Source organism: Macadamia integrifolia, chromosome 9, assembly GCF_013358625.1.
Source record: "Macadamia integrifolia cultivar HAES 741 chromosome 9, SCU_Mint_v3, whole genome shotgun sequence".
In the NCBI taxonomy this organism is placed as follows: Eukaryota; Viridiplantae; Streptophyta; class Magnoliopsida; order Proteales; family Proteaceae; genus Macadamia; species Macadamia integrifolia.
The window spans coordinates 2,471,982-2,485,364 of record NC_056565.1 but is presented as its reverse complement, the minus strand read 5'-3'; the positions used below and the strand labels follow the sequence as shown (position 1 = coordinate 2,485,364).

Sequence of the window (13,383 nt, the reverse complement as noted above, 5' to 3'; positions counted from 1 at the left end):
AAGAAAGAATCTCTTCATCCACCTTGCTGTGACTCCATAATTGAATTCCTGGAGGGTCAATTTCATTATCAAAGTCTCACCCCTTATTGTACGTGGTCAGAATTATCATGCCCAGGTCCAATCAATACTCAGGTGTTGTGTCTTAAGAGTTTCCATCCTTACTGTGGGTTAAGACTCAACCTAGTTATTTTATGTCATTTTTCTACTTCTGTCCTATGGGGATTTTTTTTTTGGGGTTTTAGAAAGGAGCTCAAATGATAAATGAGTGGATGTAAGAAAGTTGCACCATCAGCTTGTCTTTTATTGTGTTGCCTCTTATTAAGATAAGGTTGAAGAAGATAAAGGAGTTTAAAGACTTCAATTTTTCTAAGTTAAAGTAGGAAAAGAGAGATGCACATCTATCGCATGACATTCTTTTTTAAGTTAAAGTAGTAAGAGAGATCAGTTGGTCGTCACATCTATCCTTTCTTTGACATACCCAAAATATATATTTTTCGAACATGAGATGCAATGGTAATTATGTATTTCTCCAACAATTTCGTCTAAGCTTTGTTAAAACAAATTAAGGTTTTTTTAGATATCATTAGACAGATTTTTTGTTACTCCCATGGACAATATTTTTCCTGAGTGGCTGAATGATGGGATGGTCCAGATAGAATTAGATGTCATTAGACAGATCTTTTGCTACTCCCATGAACAATATTTTTTACCCGACTGGTGGCTAAATGATGGGATGGTTCAGATGGAACCCCCTCTCTCCCCCTTATTGTACATGGGGTCGTGATGGATCACGATAAATGTGAATCCATTCATTATGCGCTGAGGAAAACTTGATCCAATTGTTATTACCAAACTATGGCAAATGGACAAATGGACCGAGGCCTACAGAATAGGATCCAGCCATGGGCTTTTCTTAGGTCCGGCCCAAAACAGCCCATGTACAACTCTAAATGTAAAGCTGTCTGTGGGTAGGGTAGGTAGGGCAGGTTGGGTAGAGTTAGTTCCACTTCCACCCACACCCTCCTGTTTAGATAAATGGTAAACCCCCTTCACTTACCATTCCCTCATAGCCTAAATGGAATAAAACATTTACCCGTATCCTCCACATGAGGGATGATGGCTAAGGCAAGTAAACCGGTCAAGATAGGTAGCTGAATTAACTAAAATGAATGAATATTATTATGTAATGTAAAGGACATGGTTTTCCACAACGCTAATGTTGGCAGTTGGGGGATTTGCACACCAGACCAATGACAATGCAAAAATGATATCATTCATTTAGGATCCAAACCAACCAACATGGTCTCAAAAATTGGAACATGGTTAGAGTCTGGCCATCCTACCATTGCTTGGGAGCTTCTGACTTGATGTTCTATTTCATTTCCCAATAGGGGATTCCAATTCTTCCTGATTCCCAAAATGGTATTTTGATCGAGCCCGACCGACTTTGATTAATAAGTTCCGATCCAATTGATCCCCAACCGATTTGAATCAAAATCGAATCGGAATCCGTGGAGGCCGATCCCATATCAGATTTCAAGTTTATAAACCTTGCTTTCTAACCATCAAAAGCCCAAACAACACCCACGAAAATTCCTGCATCTAATTGCAATTAGTGTAGGCCCATACCATACCTTGTTTGAGGAGGTGATTGGAAGTGTTTGATTATCTGTTACTGTTTTAATTTGTTATTGTATTGGCTGTAATAAATGACTTATGGGTGAAGGACTAGTTTGGAGCATATCCTTATTTTCATAATTCTTCTTCAGCTTTTAGGTAATTTGTATGTATCAAGGAAAGAAGGATATAAAAGACAAAGAAAGACAATTGTTACAACTTTCTTCAGATAGAACAAAAGCAAAAGAAGGGAAGTCCCTAAATCAAATAGGATGAACTCTGCAACACAATTCATGTAATATAGAAAGTAATACTTTTACAACTGGGAAAAGATACCATGAAAGAATTAAGTAGCCCAATCACAAGAGTGAAAATAGTGCAAGGCCTTTTAAATGTGACGACTCTTCTGCTAAATGCTTCTCATGACTGGATGGGTTTCTAAAGACATCCCAAATGTTCACACTATTTGGTGGAGGAACTCATAGGTATATGAGGTGACGGAAGGATTTAAGAATTGCTACAGTAACAGGAGTCTCATGCACTGATTGCTCTTTTTTTGTGTGTGTGACCATTCTCCCAACACTAGCCATTGGCTGAGAAATGCTGACTACCAAAGCCGCTGGATTATAGGTAGCCTAACAGTGGGTACTAAATACTTTTTCATGTTATTGAGAGATTCAGCTGTTATCAAACCCCAAAGCCATTGCTTCCTTGCTTCCTTGCTTCCTTTGTTCATCCTTTTTTAGTGAAGAAAGCTAGCAAAAATCCATTGCTTGGATGTGGAGGCAAAGTAAGGTTGCTCTTGGTTTAAAGATTGCATGTTGCACTGGTTCCTTGCTTGTTCAAAGCTTGCTCTTGCTTCAAGGATTCCATGTTCCACTTTTGCTTGTTCAAAGCCTTTGATCTGTATGGGATTTCCCATAGCTACTACAAGATATGGTGGAAGCAAGAAGATGGCCAATCATCCAAGGGCAGGACCAGCTCTCTACACGTGGAAATTTTGATTCCGGTCAGACCTGATCTGATTCTGAGTTTGATAACCCACTTGTGATATTAGACCACCAGTATTAGGTGATTTGTATCCGTATTGATAGCCACCGATCTTGAATAATGAATCGGTGAACAATAAAGAAAAGGGTAAAACAGTAAAATAACCCTTTTTAAAGTAAGATCATGGGTAAACCTGTTCGATATGGCCAATCCATGCTGATACCATATTAGTATTATATCGGTTTTGAAGGTGACATGGGCAGAGGAACAACAATCTACGACCTCCAAGATCTTGACAGTTAAGCCTGTAGCAGAGCATCTACGTGTGGGCCACCGAATTATAGATCCCCTGGTCCATCCATCACAAATTAAGAAAAATTACAGGATTATTCACTTTTGAATTTTCTTTTGCATAACTATCCATTCAAACTTTCAATTAATAAAAATACACAAAATTAGGTTTAGATTTATAAAATTACCCACTCAACGTTTCTATTAACAAAAAACGTAGGTGAAATTTTGCATAATTTTATCAATCCAAAATTGATTTTGAAAATTTTTTTTAACTAAAACATCAAGTGAATAATTTTGTAAATCTAAACCTAATTTTGGATATTTTTATCAACTATGGATGTTTCTGTAAAAGAAAATCCTAAAGTAGATAATCAAGAAATTTTCAAAAAAAAAAAAAAAAAAAAAAATACATGATTACCCACTTTTGGGTTTGCCTTTACAAAATTACCCATCAAAATTTTTGATTAACAAAAATACTTGAAATTAGGTTTGTGTTTACAAAACTATCTACCCAAAATTTCAGTTAATAAAAATACCTAAAATCAAGTGTGGGTTTACAAAACTATCCAAAATAGTTAGTCTTCATCTTCCACATATAATCATGTATTTTTTTATTAATGAAATTTTGAGTGGATAATTTTGTAAACTTAAACTCAATTTTAGATATTTTTGTTAATTTAAACTTTAAGTGGGTAATTTTTTAAAGAAAAATTAAATTTTGGGTATTTTTGTTATCTGAAACTTTTTATGGGTAATTTTGTAAAGAAAAATGAAAAAAAAAATAACCGAGTAATTTTCCAAAAAAATATTAGATTGATCATAATCTTCAGTATACGGTGGGGGAGGAGTCATCATCATTTAGATCTATGCCCCTCAGCTTCAACAGATTCTATGGGCCCCAGATAACTTCCACGTCATAATTTTTTTTTTTTTTGCCTACGTGTTAAGGAAGCATGAAGTGTAAAGTCAAATTCAGATGGGACCTTGGGAGACTCCTAGTGCGTGTTTGTTGCGTAACACGCACTAGGAGTAGCCTAGAAGTAGTAGCACAACAATTAGTTTGCTCATTAGAAGAGGCTTCTTACTCTGAGGTATTCGCCATTCTAGTCTCAGAAATACCGTGAGAGCAGCTCAGCTCCGCCTCCACCCATGGCTGTTGCTCTTGAGGGCTTTCTTTCTCACATAAACCCTAACCCTAATTTCTCAGTGAAGAGAGGTTCCATGGCTTTGTCTCATCATCCTTGTTCATCCTCTTTTTCCCCTTATCGTTTCGAAGCTCTTGTTTGTTCTCCCAGTTGCAGAAGAGTTTCCGTTGTTGCCCGCTTCAATTCCCCTAAAGGGCTTGGATCGCATTTCCTTTCACTCGACAATAGGATGTCGAAGAACTGGTCATTTCTCACATTTGCTGCTTCTCAAGAAGACTCGGTAAGCTGTATAAGTTACTATTCTTCTTTCATTTCTTTGTAATTACCCTGTATCTCTCTGCGTGGTCATAAATTTTTGTGAGGATTAAACACAAATATTTCCTGTGGACTTCTATTCTTTAATTCACATAGTCCATTGCTTATTCACAAGTTTTGAAGAAGTTGACTGCCGATCTATAAATAAGATCATTTGGCTATGCTGATGTGTCGACGAACTAGGTTATTCATTTTCTTTGTTAATGAGAGACACTGAACGACAAATTGAGTTTAGCTTTCTTGGAACTCTTTCTTTCTGGCTATGGTTGGGTCTGGTCTTTGAGTAACGTGGGAAACACTTTGGAGGTTGCCTTACAGGGGGAGTTAGAGGCATTTTCCGGGGAGCAAGTCTTGAAGATTCACCTGGATTATGGCTTCGGCAGTAGCCGGATCTTCTGTGTCTCGAGCAATTCTGAGTTTTCAATAACTTTGACATTTGACCATTTGCAATTTTGGTGGCTGCAACTTTTGCCACATATAATCTGAGATGCCATGTGTCATTCTCTGAAAAATATAGGCAATTATACCCATGAACTTATATAAATGGTTGTTTCTATTGACTTCGTATATAGTATCGAGTATTGAGCTTCGAGCTAGGCAGTCGCTGACAATTAGACCTTAAAGATCAACCCATTCACTTAGGTGTAACAGTAGGCAAGTGTCTAGTCTAAATGACCGAGGCAGCTCGCCTAGGGGGGAAGCCACGTCGTTCTCAGGAGACTTCTTTTGATAAAAAATGAAAGCATAACATTGGGGACCTTATGGGTTGCCTTAGAAATTGATTCTTTCAGTTGAATGCTAGTTCACACTAAATTTCGAGTTTGCCAGGATACAAAATCGGTTTGGATCAAACGGCAATATAAATACATGTCATTTTTATTGTTGGGTTGATGTAGGGAAGATAATATTCTATTTTGTCAATACTTCCCTGTGGCCACTGGATATGTCTGTTGAATTCCTCTTAATTTAAAATTTTGGAGTAATTTTGGTCAAAAAAAAAAAAAAGCTGCTTATCTTGTTTAGGTTCTTAGGCATGATAATTTTAGAATTACAGGTTTCTCTTATTCAGAAGAGTCTGGACTTTGAAATAACTTTATTGATGTTAATTTGAATGTATTTTCCTCTCTTGTTTTGATTTATCAGAAGCCTTCGGAAGTCGAAGTGGAAAAGAAGAAAAGTGAGCTTGATGTTGGAGCAGAGGAATCACAAGAAGAATGGGAACAAACTCTAAAATCTTTCAAAGAACAGGCCATTAAAATGCAGAGCATGTCACAAGAAGCTTATGAGTTGTACTCCAAAAAAGCAATGGTAATTCTGAATGAAACTTCAAAGCAGCTTAAAATTCAAGCAAAGAAAGCAAGGCAAGATTTGAGTGTACTAGCAAAAGAAATTAGCGAAGAAGGTAAAGAATATCTTTCCACAGCAGCAGAGAATTCTCCTGAGCCAGTGAAGGATATCGTGGAGACTTTCGCCTCTTCAACTGATGACTTGAATGATGCCTCTAAAGTTCGGGATTTTTATCTTGGGATTCCCTATGGTATGTATTATAAATCTATGATGTTAAACATGGACATGGTGATTTTTTATTTTGGATGTATTACGAGTGCCAACTCTGTTTCCAGCCCCCCATTTTCTCCCTTTTCTTTATATGATCTTAAACCTTTAGAGTTTAGATATCATATTTGGTTGGACTACCTGCCTTGCAAGTGGGAGCCTATGGAAAGTCTCCGAGGTGGTATACCAAAAAGGAAAATATTGCGTACACCAGCTTGATCAGGTGTTTTGTTTAACCATCTTGTCTTTGTTTTACTTTTGGAACGTATTTGAAACTTTCATTTTTCGCCCAAGACTTCTAATCGTTCAAATGAATACAGAAGAATATATGTATATGTTCTGCATCATTAGTTCAAGTTGGTTTTAGGTCTATCCCTTCAGAGTGGGTCACATCTTATTTCTTAGTTCTCATCCTTTTATCATGAGAGACATGAAAAGCTATAGGATCACCAGATGCATACATGATATCTTCTGTTCCTTTTTTCATCTTAAGCATCCTTTTTCTGCTGCTTATCTATTCTTTGATTTGAAAATCAGACATGAATGGTGGTGTTAATGTCTGCAAATAATTTTGCAGTGGAGTTAGTGAAGCAACGGGTCGTTAGGCGAGTCTTTGTATTAGTAGTTGTATCAATATTAGATTTCCTTTGGTTACTGTACTTTTGTGTGGGTTGAACAATGGCTCCTTTATATATTTCCACTTTCTTCTCCATGGTAAAATTTGTAATGTATCCAAAAAGTAGTAGTGCTAAGTTCTTCTGTTTTTAAAATTTATCTTTGTTGAGGCGATTGTTATTCTTTGCAGGTGCACTGCTTTCTCTCGGTGGCTTTCTTACCTTCATGCTCACTGGAAGCACTTCTGCCATTAGGTTTGGTGTTATCCTAGGTGGTACTCTCTTAGCCTTGAGCGTATCAAGTCTAAGGTCATGGAGGGCAGGAGAACCATCTGCTTTGACTGTGAAAGGGCAAGCAGGTAGTGTATGCAACCTAGTTTCCATTTATTTCCATCAAAGTTCATGTGGTTGCATAAAAATAACTTAGATCCTTTGTTACAAGTGAAGAACTCCCGAACCCAAATTATACTAGGAATAGGTCTCCCACTAAAACAAGGACAAGAGAACAGAAAATAGGAAGAAAAAAAAATTTATATTGTATATATCTTCTGAATCTGAAGTAAACTATTTTTTAAAGAATAATATCAAAGAAACCAAGTAAAGCTTAGATTGCTGGGACTGCAAACTTCAGGCGAATTTATATATTATTTTTCGGGTAAATTCAACAAGTAAGGTGCAGTTGAGAAAAGGCTGATTTCTTTGTCGATTTGATGGGTGTGCGATATCATTGGCTAGAATCTCAACTGAAGAAATGTAACTCCTAAACTATGTTCTGATTAATGGATATGTGACACAGAACTGGTGATTTATAGAAAGAGGGCCAGTGTGTATGAGACGAGAAACAGAACAACAACAAAGCCTTATCCCAACTTAATGGGGTTGGCTACATGGATCCAAGCAAGGACAAGGGAGAGGAAGTATGAGACTAGAAACAGAAAAGAAATTAAAATAAACTTAAGCAACTGACCTGGCCAACTGTGCATCGTTGCCTGTAAGGCTGTAACTACGTAATAGGAATGATTGATTGAATTATAGGAAGCCACAGCTGAAACCGAGCACTAGAAGAAAGTTTAAATCACTGATAAACCAATTGGTTCGACTAATTATATGTAGGAGGACTTTTGTTTTACCCTAAAGCATGCAACAATTGAATTACAGATGGTATGTAGTGCCCACGGACAGAGCTTCTTGTTCAATTCCTATTCTAAGATTGAAATCCAATTCCTAGAAGGAAACACTGCTTATTTTAAATAAAACTAACACTAATCCTATTTGAGTCAAATAAATTTTAGTTGGAATTGTGAATCAAATGTAAATATAACTAGGAATGAATTAATGAAATTCAAAATCCTAAACCAACTTATGATTGGTAGAAAAGCATATCTAGAAGTACAATGGGATACGGAAACATAGAAGTACAACAACAAAACAGCCAGCCCTCCACAAGAGGACCAACTCAAAATCAGATCCTAATCTGACTAGGACCCCACTAAAATGTAAATAGAGGTTAAAAACTGAAAATAAATAAATAAATGAGGTCCATGTGTGAGACCAACTAGCCTTTTACAAAAGATTACTTCTGTTGGTTATTACTCTGCTCTGCATTATCCTTGAATTAGACTAATAATAAGCAGGTGCATTTGTTCGTCATTCAACCATAGTATGTGGATATGTGACGTCTTGGTTCTGCTGTGTGTGTAATTCATAACTAGTGAAAGCTTCAAATTTCGTATTATTCCAACATTACTGTTTTATAATCATTGATCATAGAGTTGGATCTCATGCATTCATGCATGCCAGGTATTCGTTGAACAAAAGAAGTTTTCTCCCATGGTTCCATCAGTATATATACATATGTATAATGTATGTGGTGTTGTTGTATGTGCGGTTGCATTTAAGTTACTATTAGGGTTTCTTTATTTTTTCTGATAAATTACAGTCATTAGGGTTTTCATATTTCAGCAAATAAAGTTAAAACAGTAACAAAGAAAATGAGAAGAGGGAAAGAAAGCAGCAGCTGCGCTGACAGGTTTTCAATGAATCATGCCTGGAAGGGGTACGAAACATTGGATCTTCAAATTGAAAGTGGCTTGACATGGCTAATAAAGGATTTGTTGTACTTGGAATGGCTAATTAATGGGTTCTTATTGGGCTTGGCCTGCCTGGCCAACTAACTAATTATTTGAGCTGGCTAAGCCATGGGCTAGTGTTTTTCCCTTTCCCAGCTGTGACCACTCAACTATGAACAAACTGATTGCCTAACTATTTCATATATTTATACATAAAAATGAAAAATTTGTGTATTTTAATTTAATTTAATTTTTGTAAAGTCTTGATGCTGGTTGCCTGAACCGTTTTCTACTACAAATGGTGTAGGCTCGCCTGAGACTAACTGTATATGTAATTATCTGCTAAGTTTGGACTAGGTATGTAGGTTGGGAAACTTGCCTAAATTTGCCTGATTGCAAAGTACAGAGTTTCAGTCAGACCTTCAAAATTCTTTTCAGCTGAAATTTTGTGGCTTTTTTTTTTTGGGACCTTTTGTCCAAGTCCTATTTGAACCATATGAACCAAACTGAAACCTCCAACTTTGACCAAAGTTTCAGTATACCGTGTAAAAATGTGCATCTAACTTATAAACAATGCGGAAGCATTTCGTACTCCTTTTACTAAACAATATATTTGTTTTAATTTGATCATGAAGATTACTTAATGTATATAATATCAATAGAATACATTTGATCAGGGAAAGCATGAGATTTTTTTTTTTTAGTTGTACATTTTCTTACGTATTTCCATTATCTACTGTATTTTATACTGTTTTAGTATTTTCTTTCCTTGTAAAAATAAATCAAATATAGTTTTGGTGGAAAATATACTAGTGGGTAACGAATGTTAGATCTGACCATTTTACATGCATATGTTGCTTTACTATCATACATTCATGCTAAAGCACCATGATATAGGTATGCAACACTTTATTAAGTTGAAATCATAAAATGATTATTTATAGTTCTTCTTTGGATTTGATCGTCACAAGATATTTAGTAAAGCATAAATAAGGCTTCCTAAAGTTTGAAAGAAAAATTCAAAGAAATACCCTTTATTTCTATTATTCTTATATCTTTACTTGAAATGCTGAAATCTTATTTCTTTCTATGGTCTTCCAGTTTGCCTTCTGTGAATTAATCTGGACACGTTGCAATTTTGACTAGTATTTACTTCATCTCCCAATTATTCAGGACTCAGATTGCAAGTATCCCTAGGGACCACATGACAGCACTTCCACCATCTCATAATAATGATAATAATTTTATTCCTGTTAAATTCAATCTATGATATAAGTTTTCATGTCTTGGGTGGTGTGAAAAGTAGGTTCTTTGCTCATTCTTAGAAATATGTTAGGCATTTTTCCTCAGTTTCATTCTGAGAATGTATTTGTCTTATAGAAATTGGCATGCTGGTTGTAACTTATGAGATGGCCTAGGAGGGCTCCATGCATTTTTTTTCCCACACTCACAACCTCTGCAATGTACTGAGCATCAACTAATTGGCTGTTTGAGAAAGAAACCTCTCTTTTCAGGGTATTATTTAACTGAAAACTTGAAACTTCATTGTGTGCTCTGTTTAAAATAAATTTTTTATTTTGGGGGGGGTGGGGTGGGGTGGGGTGGGATGATGTGGAGGAAGAATGTAATAGATGCTGTGGCATTAATAGGGACATGCCCACCAAGAGAATTTTTTGGGTGTGCCACTCAGAAATCATTCAAAAAAAAAAAAAATAACGAACAACCTAGTGCACGAGGCTCCTGCTACTGCAGGGTCTGGGAGGGGCAAGTTGTACGCAGCCTTAACCTCTGCTTCGCGTAAAAGGCTGTTTCTAGGTTTTGAACCTGTGACCGACATGTTGCAATAGTGCATCTTGACCACTGTGCCACAGGCTCGCCCACTACTCAGCAATCATTCTCTGCTTTATTTGTTTTGGGGGGAGGGGGGAGGACCTTACCAAGTGTTGAAAATTGGAGCGTATTATTTTAAATATAACATTTATTTTAAAAAATGTTCTAGAAAAAGGCAGGTCAGGTCTATCCTTGAGGATTGGGGTTTGAAAGAATGCGAATTGTTTATTCATTTGTATTTAACTGTGCATGTATGTCAAATTATTCTTTTAGTTATCCATATAAACCTCTGACCTACTGGAAGACTTTAAACTGTTTCTGCAGCAATTGCAAGTATAATATTCCTGAGAGAGTTCCGCTTGTTTTTTCAGGTAACACTTGCAATTGTTATTATTTCTAAAGTAATGTATCATAATAATCAAACTGATGTAGCTTTTATCAACCTTCCATATGCAGTTATTGATATTTTAATTTTTTATTCTTGCAGAGGCCATCACTTCCAGGTTCTTTCATGGCCTTAGTCAGGTTTGTGTGATTTATTGATATCCTTTTTCTAATTTATTAAGCCTTTTTAGCTATCTTCCATAACATGTCAGTGGACTTGGCAGAAGGGGCTGTAACTTGCAATGATTGTTTCCAGCATGACAATGTGATAAGCCACATGGCATGCCTTGATTCAATCATACAATGAACAGTGAGCTTCCCTCTGTGGGACTCATATGCAAATATCAGTTTAGTTGCTGATTTATACCCATTTATCGGCCTAAAGCCAATCCTTTTCAGTGTTTGTTGGATAAACACTGATGTTGAATGGTTATGTTTTACCAATCAGACATTATCAATGGATTTTGGCCTAGTAACCCAACAAAAATCATCGTGGATCATTGATATGTGGCAGCAGGACTGAACCATTTTCTTTTTTGATAGTAGGAAAATTCATTGGAAGTGTAAAAAAGAGGGGAATGCAACAATGCAGCCTATAAAGGCAATACCGATACCATACAACAGACAAAAAAAACATAAAACCATAAAACCATTAAAGCACTAGCTACAATGGAACAATTGACCTGCATGCCACGCTACTCTAGGAGCACCCTGACTTGGAAAATTTATCAACCAGAATGTCGGCTGATCTGCATTTCAGAATGCTACAAAATGAAAATTTTAGAGATAGAATCAATAGCAAGGGCCTGTTTCCTCAAATGAGAGAACCTCCACAGACTGGTTCTCCCTTGACTAAGCCATGCCATAACTAGTGTAGGTCCCCTTCGATCAAAAGGCTCTAGAAGCCATACAGTAGCTTATTTGAGACCTCGGAAAAAACGAAAGAATCCCATAGAAAATCAGGTACCCCACTCCCAAAAGACATAGAAAGGTATCAAACATTGAACCCTAAATTGTCTTTGACAACACGACCAATTAGTGGTCCTGCATTCTCCAAGGAACTACCATAATTAAATTTGATGCTGCTTCCAAGATAAATTCTTCTTAGGAGATTTATTTGTTGGTGTAACCTTGCTATTTAGGCTAATCTTGAAGAAACAATTGATGGCAACTTGAAAGCTACACCCTAATTAGGTATGTTGGATTCAAATTGCTAGGGCTAAGGTAGGACAGAATGAGGTACAATAGCTTAAGAACACAAAACTAGGGACTGTTTAGGCTATACACAGATTAGGTGACTGAGAAATTAGGACAGAAACAATGAAACTCAACAAAACGGACTAGGGCAGAACTAGGGCTCAGAAAGGAGAAATTGCTAACGTGTGAACCACAAGTAAGGACTGAAACTCGAGAATTGTGATCTACAATCACAAGTGGAGGCAACAGTCAGCAAGCAATGCCCCATTTATATACAAATGTTAGTGGCCAGAACAAGCTGAATAATCGCACAACACCATGTAGTGGTGCTCGTAGATCTGCTTGTTCCTTTCTGGTGGTCCTAACAGTGGCTAGAAGATGGGTGATTTCTCTGCAGACTATGGGAGTGCGATGGGTTCATTTTAGGGCTAGACTGGATACAGGCCAGGGGTTGGTAGAGGCTGTAACAGAATGTTCTAAGGCAAGGTTTGGTGGTAGAATTTTGGGAGGAAAAGAATGATGCGTGACTTTTGAGAGAACAGTTTGATTTGAAGGACTTGTGATGAAAGCCGTAGGGTAATGGAGGGACTGATAAGCTGACCTGGTGTCTTAAAGAACTGGAATGTAATGCTGCAACTGAGTGAAGAGCTTGAAGGAACAGTGAAGTGTCGGTGACAGGGTGGGGAATCCACCCTACTCAAGCTACAGTGAATCACATCTGAGTAAGGTAGCAGCAGCAATTTTATTACTCAAAACTTGTGTTCACCAAAGGGGGGGGGGTGTGGGATCAATCCCTATTTATAGCTGAAGGGATCAGCCCTGATTTAAAATAAGAACAGAAAATAAAAAAACTCGTTGAAGAACTCAACGGAGTTTCTAGGAGACTTCTATAAGCTAATAACAGAATAGAAACTGTCTAAATTTCGACCAAAAAAAAAAAAATTCAAATTCTAAGGAGGCTGCTGGCAGAGAGAGAGAGAGAGAGAGAGTTGCCCCAAAGTTGAGTTTCCAACAAATTTTTAAAGCTTTATATCTCACATGGGAAAATCAAAGTGCGCTAATAGACTGTAAGATGACGACATGGAGATATCCACAAAATTTGAGCTCCAATAGAGCCGCAACGTACTCGATTTTGTGTAATCAAGCAAAGGCTTTCTTGACCAGACCTTTACCATAGTAATGACCAATATTTCCTTTTCCAGTGACTTATTTCTGCCGCATGGATATAGGAATGCAACAGGGTAGGGTGACAATACTAACAAAGAGATTTGTTTCCTTGTTTGCCAGCAAAGGTGACAATTTTCATGACATTATTATCAATAAGAGAATATCTACCCTATTAATCTTCTTCTTTTCCTTTTTTTTGGGGGGGAG

The 13,383-nt window shown here is 36.9% G+C and overlaps 1 protein-coding gene across 1 annotated transcript in view; it reads left to right on the top strand.

The window, feature by feature from the left end:
* The first annotated feature begins 3,952 nt into the window (after positions 1-3,952).
* Positions 3,953-13,383, top strand: part of LOC122089354 (protein FATTY ACID EXPORT 3, chloroplastic) — an 11,392-nt gene continuing 1,961 nt past the window's right edge. The window contains exons 1-5 of the mRNA XM_042659012.1: positions 3,953-4,326; positions 5,505-5,898; positions 6,721-6,888; positions 10,753-10,799; positions 10,916-10,953. Coding sequence (XP_042514946.1) covers positions 4,051-4,326; positions 5,505-5,898; positions 6,721-6,888; positions 10,753-10,799; positions 10,916-10,953 — 923 coding nt within the window. The 5' untranslated portion in view covers positions 3,953-4,050. The remainder of the gene's footprint in view (positions 4,327-5,504; positions 5,899-6,720; positions 6,889-10,752; positions 10,800-10,915; positions 10,954-13,383) is intronic.